Source organism: Entamoeba dispar, genomic scaffold, assembly GCF_000209125.1.
Source record: "Entamoeba dispar SAW760 scf_1105229462549 genomic scaffold, whole genome shotgun sequence".
Lineage (NCBI taxonomy): Eukaryota > Evosea > Mastigamoebida > Endamoebidae > Entamoeba > Entamoeba dispar.
In genome coordinates, this window is record NW_001855248.1 from 17,102 (window position 1) to 41,718 (window position 24,617).

A 24,617-nucleotide genomic window follows, 5' to 3' on the forward strand; every position below is an offset into this window, starting at 1 on the left:
TTTTATTAAAATAAAAAGTGAAAAAATTAGAAACAAAACTAAATAAAGAGAAAATAAAGGAGAGGAATGGATAAAGAATACTCAATGAAGTATTAGCAGAAGTAATGGAAGATCCTAATTTAATGGACAAAGATCCACTTGCAAATAAAAACAAAGATTTTATATGTTCAGCACAAGATGCAATAGGATTGTATTTTGTTTCTAATAAAGAAGAAGTAGAAAAAACACTCAAAGACAAATATTTAGAGAATGCAGTTGATTATCCTGATTATGTTCACCAATTATTTATGGGAGATTGTGAAATATATGGATATAAAGATTTAAAAGTTCACGTTTTGATTAGTGTCTATTCACATCAAATGTATGTTGATTTTTCATATTCACAAAAGATCGATGATGCAGAAGATGTAGTAAAATGTCTTCATAAATTTATGCCAAAAAACCAAAGAATTTTATCATTAGAAGGTTTTATTGAACAATTAGAAAAAGAAAAGTATGGGTTTAAACCTTGTGGAAAGAAGTTATATGAATTTGAACAAAATGGAGAAGTTTATGAAATTTATTATGGAGATGTTAATAATATGTATGAGTATTATTGTCAATTATTTCCTGTTATTACAATGTATATTGAACGAGCGAATTGTGTTAATCCAGAAGGAAAATGGGAATTTTTTAATTTGTTTCAAGTCATTGAAAATCCATCAAATATAAGTCAAACTGAATATAGGATAGCTGCACAAACGAATACATATAGATTTTATCATTACCCAGATTCATGGAGATTACGTATTGGACAATTTATAACATTTCCTAATTACCAAAGAAAAAAATTAGGAAGATATTTATTAAAACAAGTATATTCATTTATTTTATCTGATAAAGATTTTGATTTAACTGTTGAAGATGCATGTTTAGAGTTTCAAAAATTAAGAACATTTGTAGAACTTAAAATGATGGAAGAACAACAATTAAAATTACCTATTGATATTCATTCAGATACATTAAGTGAATGTCCAGAAGATTTTTGTGAGATAGTTAGAAAAAAATGTGGAATAACAAAAATGGAAATAATGTCATTATATGAAATGATGGTATGGGCAGAATTAAAAAATAATAATGAAGTAATGCCTAAGTTAGCATTAGAGTTAAAAAGAAAGTATTATTCACAAACTAAAACAGAACTTGAATTACTAGAAAATGATGAAATGAGATTAGAAATGATTGAAAGAGCATATAAAGCAAAAATTGCTCATTTTAAACAAATTTACAATATTTTAGAATAAATTAAATATTTTTAATAAAAGAATAATAATTTATTTTAATTAAATAAAAACAAAAGGTAATTAGGAGATATAGAATTAGAATACCACAAATAAATTTTCTTCTTATTGAGAATTATTTAATTAACTTTTTTCAATTTGCTTTACTTCTATCAAAGAATGAAATATAATTTAATAAGATAAATATTTAAGGTAGTTTATTGAATTGAGATAACTTCAAATTATAATAAATAACAATTTAATTACAAAAGAATAAAAAAAGGAAGAAAAGATAAAGAATTATTTATATAAAATTGTTTTGAGTCTAACTTTAAAATAAATCGAACAAAAAAAAATTAATTTATTCTAAAGAAATAGAAAATATGTTTTGGATATTCTTAATTTATATTATTTCATGTTTTGGAGCTCAAAATAATGAAAAAGAAGTATTAATTAATTTTTATAATCAATTAAATGGATCCAATTGGAAAATATCAACCAATTGGTTAAATAATGAAAAAGATATTTGTGAGTGGTATGGAATTGAATGTGATAAAGATGGATATGTTTTTCAAATATCTTTAGACTCTAATAATTTAGAAGGTAAATTACCAAGTTTAAGTTCTTTAACTCATTTATATGCATTTGTTGCTAATAACAATAAATTAACTGGTTCTTTAAGTGCTTTTAATGGATTAAAAGGATTTATGGCAATAAGTATTAAGAATAATTTATTTAGTGGACCAATTTATATGATAGGAACAACAATGAAATGGTTACATGCTGATAATAATAAATTTACTGATATATTTTCTTTAATAAAACACTGTCCTGAAATTGAGGTTATTGGACTAACTCATAATAAAATTAAAACAATTCCTCGTACTATTGGAACTTTACATCATTTAAGAACTTTATCATTAGGACAAAATGATATTACTTCTGAAATTCCAAATGATTTAAATGGTTTAATTAATATTGCTACTATTGATTTAAGTAATAATAAAATTTCTGGTTCTATTCCAGTTACTTTAGGTCAATTACCTGTTATTACTGAAATTTTATTACAAAATAATTATTTATCTGGTTCTATTCCTAATACTTTATTTACTGCTTCTTCATTAACTTTGATTGACCTTTCTAATAATTCTCTTTCTGGTTCATTAAATGATGTAATAAATTCTAGAACATTAGTAACTGCATATTTACAATATACTAATATTGAAGGACCAATTCCTCCTTTATATTCAAGTAGTTTACGACATCTTGATCTTCGAGGAACTAAGGTAGATTGTCCAATTTTAGATGCTAATAGAGAAATTATAGTAGCTAATTGTCCTCCAAGAGTTATTGTTGAAGCTGATGTAATGTCTAAATGTCCTGACTTTAAAAATTTTGGATATAAAATTGCTGCACCACTTTTTGAGAAGATAGGTTCTATAATTGATTTTAAAATTGGATGGATTATGACTCCAAGTTCATCTTATTCTACTGGGTATAGTTCAATGCATGGTAATACTGAAGTCATTGGTGATTTCTTATTTACTTGTGCACTTGAAATATATAATACATCAAAAGCATTTGATTTTTATAATTGTATGGGTAAAAATATTGATTTAATTCCTTTAAATTATACCTACTGTGCACAACAAGCAAATATGGACCCTGAACCTTTAATTAAGTGTGCATTTGGTTCTTATGGAAATATTTTAATGAAAGAAGCAGTTGATAGACCAATTCAAATGGGATCAACATGGTGTCCAACTATTTATATTAATGGAGAACGTTATTGTCTTTATGACTCATACCCATGTAATGCAACTACATTAGATGATTATATAAGAGATATTTGTGCTGCATATACTGGAACCAATAAACCTTCTGCTTGTCCCAAATAACATTAATTAATAAATATTTTTATATTTTCGTTATTAAAAAAATAGAAATCTTTATTTATTTAAAAATATCTTAAAATGGATTTAAATTCTCACTTTCTTAAATGCATTTAATTAACAAGCCAATTATGACTCAAATCCCTATGTATTGTGCCTTTTCTTTCCTTATTATTGCTGGTGGTAAAACTATATTACTCACAAATGAAATAACACAAGGAACAATTTATGAAATTCCATTAACAATATATATGTTACTTAATTGGCTTTGGTTATTAGGAACTCTTATTTACTTAAACTATGTTGACCCTGGATATATGCCAAGATTTAAACCATTTGGATTTCCAGTAAAACAGTTTTATAATGTAAAATATCAAAATACAATATTACCAAGAAATACTTGTGAAACTTGTAATTTAGTAAGACCATTAAGAGGAAGTCATTGCAGAGTATGTAATAGATGTGTTAATGAATTTGATCATCATTGTGGATGGATTGGAAATTGTGTTGGAGAAAGAAACAAAGGAAGATTTGTTATATTTGTTTGTATAGTGTTTATAAATTCTGTCACTGCTTGGTTAATTAGTTTCTATCATATTTTATTCATGCCAGGAGGTTCTATAATAAATCTTTTATTCATTATTATTATCTTCTTTATGTTTTCAATTACTAATTTAATGTTAGGGTCATTATTCATATCTCATATATACCTTGCTTTCAATGGTAAAACCACCTATGAAAATATCAAACTCACAAAACAAAGACGTCATGACTTTGAACAATTCTTAGAGGAAAATGGAATACAACAACATAAATGTTATTGTAAAAATTGTGATAAGAAAAAATCTTCTCAAAATGATATAGATGAAGAACAAGTTAATGGATCATGTAAAACTAAAAGACAAGAAAATGAAGATGTTTTAAGTCGGATAGAAAGAAAAAGGAAGGAAATGCTTTTAAGAAAACAGTTTTCATTGAAATATAAAAATGAAACATCGCCTTATCAAAGAGGTTTTACTAATTTTCTTCATATTATATTTAGACCATCTCCACCTTCATTTATTTAAACAAATAATTATTAAATAGATATTAATTTTTTACTTATTGAAAATTTCAAAATAAAATAATAAAAAGTATTTTTATTCAAACGCTAATTTAACAGTTAAATAATAAAGAAGAATAATAAATAATATTAAAAAAGTATTAAGGCATCTATAAAAGAAACCCTTAAAAACTCTAAAAAAATTGAAATAACCTATGGTCAGAGTTAACGTTCTTGCTGATGCTCTTAAATCAATTACCAACGCTGAAAAACAAGGTAAAAGACAAGTTATGATTAGACCAGCTTCAAAAGTCATTTGTGAATTTTTGAACGTTATGATGAAACACCAATATATTACTGACTATACCGTTGTTGATACTCATAGAAGTGGAAAAATTGTTGTTAACTTAAATGGTAGACTTAACAAATGTGCTGTTATTTCACCAAGATTCAATGTTACTCTTAGTGAATTTGATAAATGGGAAGCTAACTTACTTCCATCAAGACATTTTGGAGCACTTGTTTTGACTACATCATATGGTATTCTTGATAATACTGAAGCTAGAGCTAAACATACTGGAGGAAGAATTCTTGGATTCTTCTATTAAAAAGAACTAAACCAACTAGTTATGTATTTTTTCTCGGTTACCATCACTGCGTAAACTTTCTTTTACTAAAATCGCAGTGTTGAAATCGCTTTCTTCTTTATAATATATTAAAGACTAAAGATATTTCAACTACTGTTTTTTTTCTTTATTTTCAATAATATTTTTTTATAATTATTATTTTAAACTTAAATATCTTTTTTAAATTTTTTAATTATATTCTTGGTTAATTATAGCTGTAGCTTCACGAATTTTTTCATGTTGTTTAAGTGCTTCATTATTTTTTAATTCATATTGTTTATAAATTTTGTTATACATCACAGCAATAAAAACTAAAGTTATTAATCCAAATATGGCACTTGCTCCAAAGATTATTAAAACAATTCTTGTCGTGATATATGATGAATACAATAACGCAATACACATCACTGAATAATAAACTACTCTCCATGCACTTAATGGAGCAACTTGTTTTGGCCAAATTTTATTTAAAAGAGCAATGGTAATACTTTCTAATCCTGAATCAGCAATTCCAGCAATACCACCAAGTACACAAACACAAATATTAAGCCCAATATCATTTTGTGGTACATTAGAAGTGTTATGAAGATAAACTTCATTAATAACAAAACCAAGAACAACAGCAAGAGCCTCTGCAAAAACAGATATAAATAATGTTATTCTTTCTGTAAATTTACTATTAAGAAATCCCCAACAAAAAGTAGATAATGTCATTGTTATTCCCATACAAATATATATATATGAAGTCACATTTAATGGTGCAAGAACTGGCATTGAAGTATAATAAAATGAACGACTAAATCCAAATAATAAAGCTAATGGAAATAAAAGAACAAGTCTCCAATTTAAAAAACATTTTAAAGAAGATAATAATAATTCTTTCATATTTTCCATTGGAACAGGGGGAGAATCAAAAGAACATAAAAAGAGAATTACAGCAAAAGCAGCAACAAGCGTTAATACCATAAATAATATAGCAGGAGTTGATGGTGAAAAGATTAATGGGATAATATTTCCTAGAAAATTAAAGTAAACTGGTACGTAAAACAAAGTGTAAATGTATGATGGGTGTGAACGTTTTTGTTCATATCCGGAAAGTAATGTACTTGAAGCAGCCCATATTAGTGATGACCCAAACCCACATATCCCTGATGCTATAAAATATAATGAACGAATTAAATATACGTTTGTTGCAATATAAAATACATAACAAACACCTCCAAAGAATAAAGAGTATTTAGGAGTTAAGAAATCTACAAGAACTGGTGAAACAAACTGACCAATACCACAAAAACCATACACTAATGCAACAGAAATATACCCATCACTCTTATTAATTCCTGATTGAAAATTTTGAGTGGTTTGATATCCACACAATAACAAAAAGAAACACAACCCAAGAAACAATGGCTTAATATATGGAAGGTATGTCTTAATTCCCATCTTCTTCTATTAATTACTTTGAACTATTTAACTGGATTTGAATTTAAACTTCTTAATCAAACAAAACGAACAATGTAGATGCAACAGAGATTGGTAGAAGCTCTTTTTTTCTCAGAAAAAAAAAAAAAAGAAAAACTGAATAAATAAAATATTGTAATATTAATTATTATATTTTATAAATTATTAGATTAAATTATAATAAATATTAATATTATAACAAGAAGTATGACACTGATAAAATGAAAGAAATAGTATATTTTATTTACTAATAAGATAAATTACAACAAACAATAAACAAAATAAAGGAGTTAACAATATAGTTCTAAGAAATAATGATAACTTTAAAAAGAATAACATTAAAATGAAAAAAAAAATAATTGAAAAATTATAAGATAAAATTAGAGTAGATAATAAATAAAAATTAAAAGAATTATTAAAACCATATTTATGGAAAAACATTTTAAAATGAATTAATTCAAGATTGTAGAGAAAGCTTTTGATATTTGTTCTTTTTTACCTTTATAAAATGAGAAATTCAATTTAGAAGTAACAGCACTTAATACCCCATTATCACGTAATGCCCAAACTCTTGGGAAAAAATCTGTATTCATTTCTGGGAAGAAATATTGACAAGTAGACATTGCTTTGTCTTTATCTGTAATTTGTAAAACTTTTAAAATTCCTTCTGCTTTTGAATATTCTTTAGAACATTCAGTTGAATATTCATTAATATCATAAATAGTATTTTTTACACTTGTATCTCCTATTCCATCAAGTGTAATAGGAGTTTTTCTATTTGGCAATTTTAAGAAGAAGTTTTTTCCTTGACTATAATCCATTAATAACATTTGTGCACCAAATTCATTAATTCTTTTTAATTTAAAAAGAGTATCAATATACTTTTCACAAAAAAGTGCAGTTGTTAATTCACATATTTGAAGGTAATAATCATTAACTAAATAGTCATCAATAATACCCATACTTTTTCTAATACAAATTGTCATTTTATCAACATAATCTATCTCCCAATTTGTTTCTCCTTCAACTGGAGACCAATTTTCCTTTGTCATATTAATCATAATATCATCAACAGGTTTAAGTATAGTTACAACTAATTGTTCAACTATTTCTCCAACAATTTTAATAATTCCACTTTGCATACTTGTCATTGGCTCTTTAATTTCTTCACCTAATTCAGCAAATGACACTGTCAATAATCTTTCAATACGAAAATAAATATATTTTAATGTATTAATTACAAGACATTGTCTTTTAATCATTTCTCTTTTATTTGATGTGTTCATTCGTTGTTGAAGACTTTTAGCATATTCTACAGTACAATTTGCAATAACTTTACATAATTCCATTAATGGTTCTCCATGAGTTAATGAAACACATCTCTCACTACATTTTCTATAATATAAAATCAAATCTTTAGATGATAACAAAACAACAACCCCACTATCAACTTCAAAATATTCTTCTTTTATAAATTTATTTAAGAATGTCATAACATTTTCTCGTTCTTTTTCAATATAGAAATCCATATATCCATCAAAACATTTTCCAATAATTCCTTCAAAAATTAAAGGTTTATCTTTATTAGTTGATACTCTTTTTAATATCTCTTTTTCAAATGCTCTTGTAGTTCTAATTGCTTTTACTAAACATGTAGTAAATTGTTCTGAATCACCTTTTGATGATTTTTCAAGCAATTCATGAAATGATTCCTTTGAAGTGGCACAAAAGTCTTGTGCCATAACTTCCCAAAATCTCCAACTAGAAGGTAAAGTATTATCATATCTTTGTTTTGCAACTTTAATTTTATCTAAAAACCATTTATATCTTTGATCAATATTAGAAAGACTTGATTGTGGTGCATTTAAAGGAAATGCATTTGCATATCCCAATGTTAGATGAGTTGCTAAATAGGAAATAAAACTATGTTTATATTCATCAAATAATTCATCAACTAAACTAAAATAATCTCTCATTTGTCGTTTATTACTTCCATTTGATTCAAATTGAACAACAACTTCTTTAGTTATTGTTATTATATCATTACAAAGATGATGAAGTTTCATAATAGTAGTTGCAAAAACATCTATATCTTTCACATCAGCATATGTTTCAATTATTAATTTTGCAGTTCTTAAAGAATCAGCAGCACTTAAAGGTAAATTATCTTTTAATGCTTGTTCACAAGTATGTATTAAAATATCTAATTGTTGAAGATGATGTAGTAATTTAACAACAAATCCAATGTTTGTTCTTGCCAACCCCAACAAAGTAACTCCATCACAAATACCTTTCAATAAAGCTTCAGTGTATTGGGTATCCCCATTAAGTGAATTTAAAGATTGTCTAACATCATTAAATTTGTCAGGAGCTATTCTTAATGACTTTGTCGCTTCTTCTTCAAGTCGTTCTTGTTTTTGGAGTGTTTCAAACACTGATTTTTGAATTGCAATTTGTTCTTTCACAGTACTTTCTGCTAATTTATTTATTTTATCATTATCGTATATGGCTATATTCCTATTAATAAATGAAACAGGATCAAAACATTCACTATTAAGATCAATTGGATTTGTTGATGGTTGTGCTTTTTCCATTTGATATAAAAAGTATTTTCTATAAAAAAAGTCCTTTCTTTTCTTCAAAATAACCCTAATTTAAGGGTTTACTAAATTCATAAAAAAGAATAAAAATTCAAAACTACTATGGAATTAACAAAACAAAACAAAGAAGAAAAATTTTTAATAAGTAATAAATCAATTAACTTTGATTTACTTAAAAAAAGAAAGTAATTAAATGAAATTACTTTCATTTAACAAAGACTTACTCATGCAGTTGTATCTTTGTTTTCATCAGCTTTTGTTTCAGTTGGTTTATTTTCAATTTCTTCTTCTTTTTTATTATCATCAATATCAATTTCTTCTCCTTCTTCAAACACCTTAAGATTTCTCTTACGTACAAGATAAACATGGACAATGTAAACAATGAAAAGAATAGCAACAACAACTAACACAAGGAAGAAAATAACTATAACAGCAATCATATACATTGGGAATTCTTTAGTTTCAGTCGAACGAGCCATTCTATCACTTGGACAAGAAACTTGATCTTCTGGAAGATCAGAAATAACAAGCCCTCCACAGAGAGAATAGAATTTGAATGAATTATTATCAGTTTTAAGTTTAGATGAAGAACTTGTAAGAACTTTATCAACGTTATCAACTGGTTGGTTAATTCTTAAGAATGCAAATGTACATCCGCTATGACCAGAAGGAATATGAACAACGAATTTAGCATTTAAGATAGATAATGAATTACCTGAAACATCATCGTCAACAGATACTGAGTGAGATTGTCCAGGAGAATTGAAAGAAATATCAAATGTAGTATCTTTTGTAAATTCAACATTACTTGAGTACAAATCAAAATGACCATTAGAACTAATTTTAATAGTCTTTCCAGAGAAATCACCAACTGAATTTTGTCTAAGAGATATTGTTGAACCAACAAGAGCAAGGTTAGTGTTTCTAATTTCATTTGTTCTCAATGTAATACTATTTTTCAAGGTAACAGATGTAGGAGTATCAGTATCTCCAGTAATATTAGAAATACTTTGTGATTCATCAAATAATATTTTACCGTAATTCTCTAATTTTAATTCTGTAATATTGGACTTTGTTAATGAACAAGTAACAGCATAATTATCATGTTCTTGAGAGCCTTGAATTACAAGGGTATGAATAGTAACATTAGATCCAGTCATTGTTCCATACTTAGCTGAATACTTGTCTAATTGTTTTGAATCTAAATTATATCTTACAGCAACTGTTGGTTTAGTAGTATCAATAATACATCCATTTCCAGTACATGGGCATGTTGGAGAAGACCAAACATCACTAGCAGTTTCAGAGAACGAACTTGAACGGAATGTATCAGAGACGACACATGAAAGTTCTGGAATATTATATTGTTCAAGACCATTGAAATCTTTGGCTGCAAGAAGAATAATATATTTTTGATCATCAACTCTTAAGTTCTTTGAAAGACTACCTGAAATAGTGATATAATTAGGAATATTTGTATAGATTAAGTTAGCAACTGCATTTTCACTATTACCATTACTAAGACAGTCATAATCTACCTCAATATCTGAAACAGAAATTCTTCCTACAACATCGAAATAAATGACTGATTGTGTTTTTGTAGTATTACTTTCATAGCATGCATTGTTTTCACTCAGAAGATGAATCTTAGTCTTTTCAATAATAGTTGGATTAAAATCAGCATCATAATGACTATTAGTTTCTAAATCAACAATTGTTTCATTCTTTGATGGTCCATAAACAACAACACCTCCTTGATTTCTAAATGTAATATCTGCATTTTTCATTACTATCTTTCTTTCAACAGTAGGTAATGAGATTGTATCTGTATCATAAGCATCTGAGAAAGTGATAAGAGGGCTATCATTTTCAGAGATAGTAATAACAGCAGTTGTTTCAAAATGAGCATTTTCAATATATAATTCTCTAACTGAAATTTCTCTAACATTAAGAATAACAACAGAACTTGGATTAACAAGATGAATACGTTCAATAGATAATAATGTGTTACTACCTGAAATAGTAACTAAACATGGACTATCTGAAGAATCTTCAATAGAATAAACAGTGATTGGAACAACAGCCTCAATCTCAAGTTGATCAGAATCATTTAATCTGAATAACTTCATAGAAGACTCAATTCTTAATTTCTTTTGAGCACCTCCAAAATCAATTTCATTGAATAATGGTGAATTGGAGTCTTCATCACGGAATACACATTCACCATCTGGAGCATCACTACAATCAAGAATACATGATTGGTCAACATATGGATCATAAGAGCAATAACAAATAGGAGAATTAGCTGATGTAGCAGAACAAGAGACATCTTTAAAATGATGTTCAGATGTAGAATTAACACATGCCTCAAGAACAGCACCCAAGTACTGATAATATTTAATACCAATAATACTTGAAATAGGTACATTTCCTTCCCAGATCTTTTCTGGTTTAGATTCACTACTCAAACCAGAAGGTTGAATTAATGCTTGACATTCATGATTAGAAATTGAGCCCTCATAAATGTTAATAATTTTAAGAGTAATAATATTGTTGTTATGTACAACAATCTTTCCACCATAGTAATTAATCATTGTAGAGTCAAATGCATCATAAGCATTAATAACTGAATCACCGCTCATTAAGATTTCAATGAAACTACCATACTTTACAATATTAACGGTACCCTTATCTTGGACAGCAAGTCTGACAGTTGTTCCAACAATTGAAGATATATCAACAACAGCATCTTTTGGGATGTTAAGAAGAGAGTTAGTAGCAAACTCATATGTAGAATCTTCTTCAACAACAATTCCTTTTCCATTAAGAGAAATACTACCATCATTAAGGGAGAATCTAACACTACAACTCAATTCACTTTCATCATTATCACTAATACAATTAACTGCACCACCAGAACAAGAAGAAGCAATATCTAACAAATAACTTCCACCATTTTGGATGAAAACATTTTTCATTTGATTACCAGTAATTTCAACAATATCATACAATGGTGTTAATCCATCATTATTTGGTAAATTAATTTTGGTTGATTGATACTCACTATTATAAACATACTTGTACTGTTGGACATAAAGACCTTTATTAGTACTATCACGAGCACAATTACTGCTTTTATCATCAACATAATTAACGCATGTAATAACTTCAGGACATACAAATGCTGTAGAAGATTCAGTATCAATTGAGAAAAGAAGTGTCCTTGAATTACAACCAACAGATACTGAACCAATGTCAACAAGTGAAATTTCAGTTGAAGAAGTAAGAATAGGATATTTGCCTGTAATCTTTGAACTGTTCGTAACGGCATAAACTTTATTAACTGAGTTAACATTGATGAATGATGAGGACACTGTAGCAGCAGGAGAGAAGTCAATTGCTTTAAAATCAAGAGCAGCATTTGGAGCTGAGAAACACAAACCAGTAGCAGACTCGATACTTAATTTGTTAATTAATAGGGATGTCTTTCCATTATAAGTAAGAATAACATTAGGTTTAATTGTAATATTAATACCATTTTCTGCAACAATTTCATCAATCACAGTATCAGCTGAAACAACAATAGAACTTTCAGCACCTTTGCAACTTAAAGTGTTTATGTGATATTTATTTTGTAATGTAATCTGTCCAGAGAATTCCAAATATTCAATAACAATAGAAGAAGAAGTAGATGACTGCATTGAAACATCAGAACCTAATATAATGCTTTTGTATTTATCACCTTCTAATCCATTTAATTTTTTAATTGAAACAGATGATAAATCAATTGTTTTGTTAGGGTCAGGACAAATAGAATAATATTGATAATAAGCAGACTCTTGAATATTCAACGAGTCAACAGAAGAAAGATCATTTCTTAAAGCACATGAATCAAACTTGAGAAGGTCTTGATTTGAACCACAGTTTTGATAATAAATTCTTTCAGAACTAGTAAAACCAGGAATCGAAATAACTGGTTCTAACACAAGATTTCTTGTGTTCAAAAGAATAGTACAATAATTGCCAGTGACTACAACAGAATTTACTATAAATTTATCAGTAATAGAGTTGAGAGTAAATATTGTGAGACCATTAGAATTAGGAGAAACTGTTAATGACTCAACTTCAAAGTCACTAGAAATTGTAAATTTACTTCCTACAACCTTCATTTGATTTACTTTAACAATACCATCAATCACAGAATCACCACTATCCATAGACACACTATAACAATCTTCAAAAGAAACACTTCCTTCAGAACGAATTGAGGAAATCAGTATTGGAAGATTATTGCATTTGATTGTAATACTAGACCCAGCACTTCCTGTAATATAATGAGGGACAAATAAATTAGAAGAAAGAGTGAAAGTAACTGAGACAGAACTTTCAACTGAAAGAGTTGATGGAAGGTATGTAAAACCAACCTTTCCAGATCCTTTTACAGTTAAATCATTGACTTTAGAAGAGATTACAAACTCATTGTTTGAGTCTTGATTTTGTACATTTTCAATGATAAGTGTTTGTGCATCGATTTTATCAAGAGAAGCAGCACTACCAGTGTAACTAGCAACACAGTTTAGTCCATTACTCTTTTTACATTCATAAGGATCAGCATTAAGATCAGAGTCATATTTAACTAACTCATCATCACAACTAATATGTGGGATAACTTCTGAATTGGTTGCTTTGTGGTAAAGTATTCTATCATTACAAAGAAGTTTATCAGTGTTAAGAACTGAAGAAAGTGTTAATGGACTAGAAGACTTAATAGCAATAAATCCACTACTACTAATACCTTCGGTGTATGAAACAGAAAATCCATTTTGGTTTTGAGCAATAACATTAATAACTGGAAGATGAGAATCAGAGAACTTATCTGGATGAATAATAATTTTTGTAACCTTTTCATTCTTTCCATTGATATTAAGTGTACCAACGTTCTGAATTTCAATTTCATTGGCATAATTAATTGTAACGTCTTCTGTAGTGTCTATTGTTAATTTATCAAATCCATTAAATTTACCTGATGTGTACACAGAACCAGTACAACTACCACTTGCTGTAATATCTGAATCAACAAAGAACCGTCCATTTTTGACTTTAAAGTTATTAAGTGTTAAAGGTCCAGAACCAGTGAACATAACATTGGAAAGATCACTCTTGAAAATTCTATCACTACTAAATTTGCTTGATACAACAATTTCATTTGATAAAATATTAACAGGAATAGAATTATCACTAGTACATTTATGTTCGTCATTATTAAGATATCTAATTTCAGAAATATCAAGAACGTCATTAACAGTATGACACGTTTTAGTGCTTTCTTCTTCATCTTTTTGTATAATATAATAGTCATTGTATCTTAAATTATTTCCAAGAGATTTAATTGCATGATTTAAGAATTGAGTGTTACCAGAAATACTTCCAGCATTTAATGAATCAGCTTTTAATGGACCAATGAATAAGGAAGAAATGTCTATTTGACCAGTAACACTAATAGCACCAGAACAAATGATAGACCCAGATGACAATGAGAGAGAAGAAGCAGTAATACTAGAAATAATAAGATCTCCTGTAATAGTTAGTGAAGAAGATGTAGAAATTGAACCACATTTTCCAGAATTAATAGTAACAGGTGTTGAATCACCTTCAACAATGATATTAACATTATCAGAGTCAGATAATGAATTTATAATGAATGGTCCACCAACTAATTTCAAATTACATTTGATTGAATTTACTTTAATTGCCTCAGTACCAGAGTTAGTAATTGTTACTAAATGAAGTGTATCACACTCAACAGTGACATCTTTGTTAGTACTAAATTTGACATCACTTTTACAGATAACACGATCATAATTTGCTTTCAAATCATCTGTTATATCTTCTTTTATCTCTAAAATACAGACAGGAGTATATTTACAATTGTCTGCATTGTCTTCAGTAAATGTCTGTGGTTGTCCACTAAAATGACATATCTCAGACAATGGCTCAGTTGATGACTTAGATTTAATAAATAATTTGGAAGGACTACATAATTTAGAAAACATATTATCATCACTTTCTGGAACAATGAGTTTTTCTTCACTAGATAATTCTGCAATAAGAATAGGATAATTGAATGTTTGATGTTCACCAGTGTATTCAAATTTAAGAGTGGCTTGTTTATCAATATGCAATAACTCAAGTGAACCAATTTGATCAACACTAATTTCATTAATAGTAAATACAGCATTTTCTAAGAATTTATAAGATCTAGAATTTCCGATAGTAAGTTTTGTAATTACTTGTTCTTTGGCATCAGTCGATGATAGCGTTTCAATTTCACAATTTACACAATCAAGTTCAAAATTATTAACTTCATCAGATTGTACTTTTAATTTTACTGTGCTACCTGACTTAGAAACAAGTGACTTGAACTTTGCCTTATCAATAACTACAGTGGAACCACTTGCAACATCAACTAAATTTGCGTTAATCTCTCCAATAATAAAATCACCTGTCAATAATAAAGAATTATCAGAACTCAATGTTTGAATAGTTAAAGAAGAATCAGTGCTTATACTTGTTTTTGTTGTAGGAACAATAGTCATATGTTGAATAGAGCCACTAGAAGTGGATAACATTGTGTCTCTATGAATTAACCATTCAGATTTAGATTTAAGATTTCCAAGATAAACCTTTTTAACAGTATCTTTAACATCGATTATACAATTATCTCCATCACATGGACAATTAATAGTACTGAATTGAGAGTCATAAACTTCATTATAAGTATCAAGAGAACAAGTAACAGTACTGCTTGGGACTTGATCTACTCCAAGATAGACAGTAGTCTTTCCGTTTGATGTAACAGTGTTTAAATAATTTTGTTCTATAAATGAAACTGCTAAATGATTTGCATATGCAACAGTAACAAAACCAGTCACTGCAGTTGTTTCAATTTGACTAGTAACTGTAAATGATTTATCTTTACCACCATATGACAAGATAAAAGGTCCTGAAGATGATCCAAGTTTCAAAGAACTAATTTCCATTTTGGTTGTAGTTTTATCCAAGAGTTTACCGTTAGTTAATATTGTAGCTGACGCAATTGTTACAGTACTTCCACTAAATGTAAGTGGTTGTTGGTTAAGAGAAAGAGAACTTAATTTTAATGAACCAGTACCACCAATTGAAATATCACCCCTTACAATGTTAGTGAATTCTTTCAATGATATATCTTCGTTGATTAATACACTCTTGTCTTCAAGATCAAAACTATAATCAGAAAGATCAGGGAACTTCTTTCTACAATCAACATAGTCAATACTATCAGATTTAATTTCATTAGAATTAGATGACTTTAATTTACAATAACATCCTATATCAGTTCCAACACGATAATTTGTTTCACTACATTGAGTAACAGAGAGTCCAGTACTGAGTGTCAAATATGATTTAGATTTAGCATTTAAGCAATAAGTACATGATCCTTGAACATTTATTTTACCTTCATCACCAATAACATTTACATCAACATACAAATAATCAAGACCACTTGGTTTAAGAGCAATTTCTGTTGATATTTCTCCATGAAGAATAAGTTCAGATCCAGTGTTTTGATTAATTGTTTTAACAATTTTGTCTTTATCAAGAGTAAGAGTAGAAGTTGTAACTATGTTAATTGAATTCCATGGATAACTGACAGTATGAGCAGCAATCTTGACATCAAGATCTAATGATGAACTTCTTAATGCACAATCATTTTTATCATAAGTGTCTGCTGTTCCAAGAACACAACGACAGTTTGTAGAAGCAGAATCAGCAAATGCTCTGTAATAATTTGAGAAACATGTTGCAAAAGAAACAGAACTTTCAGGACTAATATTACTTCCAAAAAGAACTTGAGAACCAACGTTATTTGTTCCAGTAACTTTAGTAACAATTACATCAACAACATCAATAAATGGAACATCATTAAGAGTGCTATAATCTAATGAAACCTTAGAAGAAGTACCAGTTATTTTAACTGAAACAGATGGAACACTAATAATATTGTTAGAAGATTCTAAGTTAATAATATCTCCTTCAAAAGCTTTATCAAATGAGACTGATTTCCATAATTTATCAATTTTATATGTGATAGCACTACTTTGTGAATCTGTTTTAAGGACATAATCAAATTCTTTAGACACTTGTTCACAATCTGGAAGTAAGCTATTTGAATAACATTTACATTGCACATCATCTTTAGTTGTTCTGTAATAGTCACCACATCTAACTTGTTTTTCAGACCCAACAACACCAACAATAGAAGAAGAATAATAGTAATTGAAACTGTCAGTGTCTTGAATATGTTTTGGAATAAGAGTAAGAGTAACGTATTTACCAGATGGAACAAAGGTATCAATTTGAACATTCTGAATTTGTGTTTTGCATTTAGCAGTAAAAGTACTAAGTACCACTTCATCAGCAATACCTTCTTTCTTTGATATAGTTAGTTCATCGGTTCCTTCTAAGTTTGAGACAATTTCTTTAAATGAACTAGCAAGTATAATCTCATTCTGTTTATCTGCTTGGTATGTATAATGTGAAGAGAATTTACTAACAACACAATCAGCAGTATCTCCAGGATTACAATTCAATCCACGATCACTTTGAGGATGATTTCTTGAATAACCTTCAAAATCAGTAATACTAGTTTTTGTGAGTCCACTAATTGGGTCATTGTTCTTTGAAATAATAATAGACTCTGCAGTTCCTTCTACAGTAATACTTTCAGCAAAAATGAAACCAGCAGCATTAGAACCAACATTAGTAGTTTTTACTGAAATTCCAGGACCGAATGAAAGATAATCACATGGAATAAGAGTGTCTATAGTTAATTCAACATTTTCTTCTCTGCTTGCCTTTTTAACAAATGAGACTTTATCCAAGTTACCAAATTTGATACTTACAAATGAAATACTGTCCACATCTACAACAACTTCACCATTAAAATCAGATGAAAATGCCAAAGAATAAGATGTGACTTTATCAGTTCTTTGATAACAATCATCTACATTAGCACCAATCCAACTACTCTTGTCTAAACTAAGAACATTTCCACTTAAAGTACACAAACAATCAGATTTTGATTTTTTATAGTAATAAGTCGTTTGTCCACATCCTAATAAGTACATATTTTCTGGATTGAATCCATCAAGAGTTCCATCAAATAAATAGTTTTTACTTGGAACGTTTTCATTTGTTTCAGCAACAACAACATCCTTACCAGTATCAGAATCAAGAACACTAAATGTTGCACCTTCTTTAAGTACTAAATTTAGATTACGTTTATTAGTTTCTCCATTAACAAAATTACATGAAGTAACAACAGTGATTTTTTGTGTAACAGATATTTGTGAATAAAGGGTAATACTATCAACAGAGAATGGTTGTCCTTTTAGTGAAAGAGAAGATCCAGAATTATAAGAAACAGATTTCCATTGCTTTGAAGAACATGTGTAAGAAATTTCATTTTCATTGTTGAAAACAATGTCTGCTTTTGAAGTTAAGAATGAGTATTCACCATAGCCATTACAATCTGATTCTGTAAATGAACAATCAGAAACATATGTGCATTCTAAATTAGATTTAGATGAGATACGATTTGTTGAATCAGAAGTAGAGAAACTATAAATACTATTAGGAATATTTGGACTATTGCCACTTGTAAGAATATAGTTTGGTGATTTGTTAAGTTTAACATCAGTTATAGTTAAAGAGTTGAAATATGAAAACTTTGGAGTATCAGTATCCACAATAAGTGAAGAAAGTGTAACTGTTCCAGAGAATGTAATAATTGGTTTTGATGAATCAATGGTATATTCACTAAATGTGACTGGATTAGCGTTTGTAATTTTCACTACTTCATTGGTAGAAAATTCAACTCCTTTAAAGATAGCTGGGAATTTTGGTAAATCAGCAGATGAAGTTATTTTCAAGTATAAATAGTTATTTTCTGCATAATTTTCATTACAGTCCCATTCTTCATAAGATCCATCTTTTGTTAATGTGCAATACTTATCATTCTCCATTGAAGAAAATCTTTTCTTGTTTTCACTGATGCCGTATGAATAAAACCCGTTTGTAATTACTGATAAAGAATCACCAACACATAAAATGGAATTTGTTTTTGCATTGTTAATTGTTGTAATTGTTGTACCAGTTAACATAGATCCTTCATGTGCAATAGCTGTTGAGAAAATTAAAGTGCCAATAGTACAACTAGTGAAAGTGAACTTTGTAACATCAACCTTATCAAGAGTACCAAATTGACAGTTATCAAGACTAAGAGTTGAGAGACTGTTTGAAAATGAAGCCTTGTTTGTTGTCTTAAGATTTTCAATTTTAGTAGAACTTCCAAGAGTAGCTGATTCAAATGTATTAAATTTATTACTTGTCAATTTAATAGTTTCAGACCCAGAATATACAAATACCAAGAGAGGAGATTCCATGTTAGTAGCATAAAGGTTACAATCAAATTCAGCAAAAGGAGATGTAGTATCAGTACCTACATAAGTACATTTTGTATTTGTTCCTTTAGTAATTCTGTATAACTTGTCACTGATTTTAACACTATTATAATTTGATTTACTGGAATCAGTAGCAGGAGTTCCTTCTAATACAAAGAGAATACTACCATCAACTAATGAAGTTTCAACAGCATCAACAGTTCCTTTTATACGAGCATCTTTAGGATTAGTAGATATTATCATGTTACTTATTTTGTCAGTAACTGTGACCATGTAATTTGTTAATTTTCCTACATTGAAGTTATTGATAGCTGCTATTGATAAACTAAATGAAGTAATACCGTCAGATGGACTGAATGTATGTAATGTTAATCCATTCAAAACAAGTTCATTGACTGAACTTTCAAGACTATCGAATTCGTTGTATGGAGAATTGAATGTTAGAGATGATGGATTATAACTTAATTTAAGAATTTTATTTTTGTTAGTACCAGTATATTCTTCATTACAATCTTTTTCTTCAAAGATAATACTATCAACACCTGATTTCAAAGTACAATAGAACTTTTCTTCTTTACTTATACGATACACTGTATCTCCAATCTTATGGGAATAATAACCTTCAAATGATGGTGTGGTATCAGAAGTATAATACATTATTACATTAGATGAATATCCAGAACTGGTTTGAATATTTGTAATTGTTCCAGAAATGATACCTCCATTAAACTCTTTGCTAATTGTAAGTTTTTCAATATCAACATTGACAAGTTTATAGTTGCCTGCATTAACAGTGACTTCTTTTACTTTGAGGTTAGTTAGTTCTATTCCTTCAGTTTCTAAAACAAAACTAGCAAATTTCTTTGAATCATCATTGAAAACAAATGTTTTCTCACACACAAGTGTCATTGCTTCTGGCGTATAATAAGTGCTAGTTGGTTGACAATCCCATTCAGTAAATTTATTGTTATCACTACAAGTACATTTCTTATGACCAACTTCACTTTTGAAATATCTGTAACGATTATCACTTATTTGAGATGGTTCTGATGAATACATATCGTTTGTACCTCCTATAAACAACGGAGAAAGTCCTCCATTAATAGTAGAAATCTTACCAGCTTTGAAGTAATAATCAGAATAATCGTCTGGAAGAGTTAATTCATCAACAGTTATTGAATCAATTATAATAGAAGAACAACTAAGGACCAATTTCTTTGCATTGATTGTTTTGATACTAGTGACATCTTTTTCAACATTTACTGTATTATATTTGATATTAGCTACAGAAAATCCATTACCTTTAATATTAAGATCAAGTGATTGAACTGAATCACAGTCTCCCATATTGAAACCATTATTAGAATATTCACATACAGTTATAGCACCTTCTTCTTTGAAATAATATCTGCCAGCATTATTACCAGTTTCAAAATAATACAAAGTTGATTCACTGACAGTGTTTCCAGAACCATAGAATATTGGAATATTTGATGTTTGAGAATCACTGAGAGAAATTTTTGTAATTGTAGAGGTACTAATCTTTTTATTAAATGAGTTTTGACTTTTCATTGTAAGTTCTCCTAATTTAGATTCTGTGATTGTAAATGTATCAACAATAATTTCAGTTTGTTTGCAATTCAAAGATGTTAATGCTTGAGTCGTTGAAATAATACATTTATTATATGTTTTTTGTGTGGATCCACTAGTTCCTTGAAAATCAATAGTAACATATTCTTCAGTATTAAATTCATTAAAGAATTTTTGACAATCATACTCTTCAAATACAGAATTTTTATATGTACATTTTGCATCAATACTTTCTTTAGAGAAACGATAGAAATTGTCTCCCATCTGTACTTTGTTTAATGAATTTGGATAAGTACTAAGTGATCCATAAAATATTCCATCTTGAACAGTAGCACCTTCTTCTAATGCACCCATCATTCTAATTCCTTTTGCATTTTCAGTTAATTCATATGACTTAATTGTCTTTGCAACTAATTTAATATTCTCTCCATTGAAAGAAGCTTTTCCAACACTCTCTGTAATAGTTACTGTTATTCCATTTTCATTACCATTCATTGTTAATGTTCCAAAAACTTCAGATAATTCTGTATCCTTTGAGACAGTAACTGATTGACATTTGATATTTGGTTGTTTGGTTGAGGCTCCATCACTAAAGGAAAGTGTTTTGACTGAGAGAGAAGTTGTAATGGTTGAGGGTGTGTTAATTACTACATCAACTTTCTCGTATGTTGAGAAAAGTTTACAAATTTCAGAATTAAATGATGTTGTTTCATATGTACAGATGTGTGTATTATCATACCAATAATAAGAACCTTCTACATTGATTGCTTCTGGTTGACCATTGAAACACTTTAATTTATTAATATTAGTATATAATGAACCAGTCAAACTACTACCTTGAATAGAACTCTTTGTTGCACCATCAAGAATTAAATATCCATTGACATTAGATGGTAATTCTACTGAAACTCCTGAAGACACTTTAGCATTAATAGTAAAGAAGAAACCAGTTAATTTTGAAATATCAAAAGTCTCTATGAAAGTATATTTTGGTGCGTTTAAACTGAAAGAAGTACAATCTTTACAATCAACCCTTAATCCTTTAAATGTTTTTTCTTCACTTAATGTATCACTTTTTATTCCTGGATCACTACTGAAAACAAGGATCATTTTTGAGAGATCAATATATTCACTACTACAGTCTTCTTGTTCATAACTATTTTCTGTTATTGACTTGACTAAACAATCATTAGTTGGCTTTTCACCTTCTTGAGAACCACATCTCATATACTCATTGGCAATTTGAGTACATCTTTTTTCTTCTGATTGTGCACTATTTAAAATGAAATAATCTAATGATGATTTAAATGTAACTGTGGCTGGAAGATTAGTTAAGATACTCAAAGTATTACCAGTTGTTTCAAATGAATTAATTACTAATTTATCTGTTTTAATTGTAATATGATCAACTGTAAAAGCACTACAAGTAATAACTTGAGTTGTTAAATCTGATTTTTCAATGTTGGTAGTAATACCAGTACATTCTTTAAATTTGTATTCATTATTATTTGGAGATTCAATTGGATAAAGAGTAAATGATTGTTCACTAAATTTTAATGTCATTAAAGAAGTATCTACTAATTCTTTGTTTCTACAATCTCCTTCTACGAATTTACATTTTTTTTCTGTTTCTAAACAAGTTAAGGTACAAACAGCACCACTGTTTGAAAAACTATAACGATAATAACCGTCTTTAACTTTAACTACTTGTGCTTTTTCTGACTCTCCTAATACATTTTGACTATCTGCTGTAAAGAGATAACTTGATTGTCCATTAACAATGTCTGTTACTTTAGAGTCTCCAGTAAATAAAAGATAATCAATAGGAATATTTGATTTATAACTTAATTGTCCAATTTCACATGCAACAAATTTAAATCCTGTTTTAGTTAATTCAAAAGATGCCAATTTAAATCCTTTAATTGTACTTATCTTTGTTGCTAATGTCAAATCAATTCCTTTAAATTCTTTTGTTTTAAATCCATCTTTATATTCTAAGGACACAGCAGAAACAGATTTAATTTTAAATATTATTTCATTACCTACTTCTAAACTATCACAATCACTTGAAGTATATCCTCCTGTTTCTTCATAAACACAGTTCTTTCCATCTTCATTATTTGGAGAAACAACCCTGGATTTAGAACTGCTTAGTTTGTAAGCAACAAATGAATCACTTTGAGTTTGTGTTTCTTTTTTTGTAATTTTTGCAGATTCTGTTAAGACAAAATATACTGAATCTTTATTCTCTGGTGATATTTCAGAAACTGTTATATCTTTACTAATTATATTTTTGGGGTCTGCAGTTATTTCTAAAGTAGTAACAGTCACAAGACAGTTGATAGTGAATTTGTTGTCTATATGAAGCTTATTTGCAGTGATTGTTACACTCCCTGGAATTGTTAATTCACCTGTTGTTTTAAAATTAATTTCGTTCCATTCTTTATTATTTATATGTTCATCAAGGGCCGTTGGATAAGTTTGACCAATAACATCAAGTTTCATTTGGTTATAAGAACTTAAGTAAGAACACTCATTTTGAGTAAAACTGTCTGAAGAAAATGTACAAAGTCCTGCATCAAGTTCTTGAACATATCTATGTTTATACACACTGTATGCGTCTTTTAAACTGATCTCCCTTTCGTTAAGAGAGTTTGAACCAAAACTAATTGTATTTTCAGAAAGAGCAACAGTGCGAGATTCTCCAGATAATTTATTTACAATAATTTCATTACCAGTGACAAGTAAAATATTGTCTGCAATATCCTCAATTGTTAATTTACTCTCTGCGTTTGATACTACTTTTACATAACCAAATCCTGATGAAATATAAAGTTGAGCTGAGTCTTCCTTATTTACATTAAGAGTGAATGCTGGACTTTCCATAGTTCCTTTTTCAGTAGATTCTTTTTGCTCAATAGTGATTTTGGTTAAAGTTGATTGCACAGTTTGAGGTTCTGTGTCTGATTCATCACCACTGTTAGTTTGGTAAGTAGCTTTTACACTTAAGTCTGTAATTGTTGCAGATTTTTGTACTTGAAGAACTGCTTCAAAAGATTCACATTTGCTGTTTGTAAATGAACAAGAAAAGGCGTTTTCATCAGCTGTGGAATCAACAGTTTCAACAATACAAGTACAAATACAAGTATTTTCCTCTGATGCAGTACAAGTAGCAGCGAGGGCATAGTTAATTAATAATAATTGTACTATGAGGTAGAAAACCATGATATGAAATTAAAAGTTCTTGAAAACAACGTAAAAATACCCAACGAGGATGATTTTTACATGAATTTTGTTAACTCATTCTAAATAAATAAAAATAAAAAAGACGTTATTAACCAACGAAATTGTCTCTTTTCTCAACTCTTTTCCTCGTCTATATTCTTTTTTTATTCAATTTTTTTCGGTGCAATTTCACATCTATTTCCAATAATTTTAGTATAAAAACACCTTGTTATTATTTCTATTTTTTGCATCATTCTAATCTTTTCGTTCTATTACATTTTTTATTTCTTTCGATATAATTATATTTTTATTCTTTTTACAGTTTTTTTTCAGGATTTATCCAAAGTATTAGCTAAAAATATAATTATCTCAGTTTTTGTTTGGTAAAAATACATAATCACCTCATATCTATTAATAATT

At 28.4% G+C, this 24,617-nt stretch overlaps 7 protein-coding genes across 7 annotated transcripts, besides 14 other annotated features; 4 read left to right on the forward strand and 3 right to left on the reverse strand.

Moving 5' to 3' along the window:
- Positions 1 to 104: 104 nt before the first annotated feature.
- Positions 105 to 1,283, forward strand: EDI_083840 (histone acetyltransferase type B catalytic subunit, putative; the record flags this gene model as incomplete). Its single annotated transcript, XM_001739925.1, has 1 exon — positions 105 to 1,283. The coding sequence occupies one exon, from the start codon at positions 105 to 107 to the stop codon at positions 1,281 to 1,283; it is 1,179 nt and encodes a 392-aa protein (XP_001739977.1).
- Positions 1,252 to 1,333: a sequence feature (AT_rich).
- A 109-nt stretch (positions 1,334 to 1,442) lies between these two features.
- Positions 1,443 to 1,471: a sequence feature (AT_rich).
- Positions 1,472 to 1,498: 27 nt separating this feature from the next.
- Positions 1,499 to 1,541: a sequence feature (AT_rich).
- Positions 1,542 to 1,642: 101 nt separating this feature from the next.
- EDI_083850 (polygalacturonase inhibitor 1 precursor, putative) lies at positions 1,643 to 3,157 on the forward strand (the record flags this gene model as incomplete). Its single annotated transcript, XM_001739926.1, has 1 exon — positions 1,643 to 3,157. The coding sequence occupies one exon, from the start codon at positions 1,643 to 1,645 to the stop codon at positions 3,155 to 3,157; it is 1,515 nt and encodes a 504-aa protein (XP_001739978.1).
- Positions 1,707 to 1,735: a sequence feature (AT_rich).
- Position 3,158: 1 nt separating the features above from the next.
- Positions 3,159 to 3,234: a sequence feature (AT_rich).
- Positions 3,235 to 3,282: 48 nt separating this feature from the next.
- EDI_083860 (zinc finger protein DHHC domain containing protein, putative) lies at positions 3,283 to 4,218 on the forward strand (the record flags this gene model as incomplete). The annotated part of the gene is made up of 1 exon (XM_001739927.1): positions 3,283 to 4,218. One exon carries the CDS (start codon positions 3,283 to 3,285, stop codon positions 4,216 to 4,218), a length of 936 nt encoding a protein of 311 aa, XP_001739979.1.
- Positions 4,209 to 4,351: a sequence feature (AT_rich).
- A 57-nt stretch (positions 4,352 to 4,408) lies between these two features.
- EDI_083870 (40S ribosomal protein S15A, putative) lies at positions 4,409 to 4,801 on the forward strand (the record flags this gene model as incomplete). The annotated part of the gene is made up of 1 exon (XM_001739928.1): positions 4,409 to 4,801. One exon carries the CDS (start codon positions 4,409 to 4,411, stop codon positions 4,799 to 4,801), a length of 393 nt encoding a protein of 130 aa, XP_001739980.1.
- Positions 4,802 to 4,936: 135 nt separating this feature from the next.
- Positions 4,937 to 5,019: a sequence feature (AT_rich).
- Positions 5,009 to 6,262, reverse strand: EDI_083880 (uncharacterized protein; the record flags this gene model as incomplete). Its single annotated transcript, XM_001739929.1, has 1 exon — positions 5,009 to 6,262. The coding sequence occupies one exon, from the start codon at positions 6,260 to 6,262 to the stop codon at positions 5,009 to 5,011; it is 1,254 nt and encodes a 417-aa protein (XP_001739981.1).
- Positions 6,263 to 6,377: 115 nt separating this feature from the next.
- Positions 6,378 to 6,479: a sequence feature (AT_rich).
- Positions 6,480 to 6,529: 50 nt separating this feature from the next.
- Positions 6,530 to 6,692: a microsatellite.
- Positions 6,588 to 6,701: a microsatellite.
- Positions 6,702 to 6,732: 31 nt separating this feature from the next.
- On the reverse strand, positions 6,733 to 8,874 carry EDI_083890 (uncharacterized protein; the record flags this gene model as incomplete). Its single annotated transcript, XM_001739930.1, has 1 exon — positions 6,733 to 8,874. One exon carries the CDS (start codon positions 8,872 to 8,874, stop codon positions 6,733 to 6,735), a length of 2,142 nt encoding a protein of 713 aa, XP_001739982.1.
- Positions 7,492 to 7,520: a sequence feature (AT_rich).
- A 230-nt stretch (positions 8,875 to 9,104) lies between the features above and the next one.
- On the reverse strand, positions 9,105 to 24,197 carry EDI_083900 (uncharacterized protein; the record flags this gene model as incomplete). Its single annotated transcript, XM_001739931.1, has 2 exons — positions 9,105 to 17,953; positions 17,990 to 24,197. The coding sequence occupies 2 exons, from the start codon at positions 24,195 to 24,197 to the stop codon at positions 9,105 to 9,107; spliced, it is 15,057 nt and encodes a 5,018-aa protein (XP_001739983.1).
- Positions 22,988 to 23,008: a sequence feature (AT_rich).
- Positions 24,198 to 24,278: 81 nt separating the features above from the next.
- Positions 24,279 to 24,299: a sequence feature (AT_rich).
- A 316-nt stretch (positions 24,300 to 24,615) lies between these two features.
- Positions 24,616 to 24,617: part of a microsatellite that runs on past the window's edge.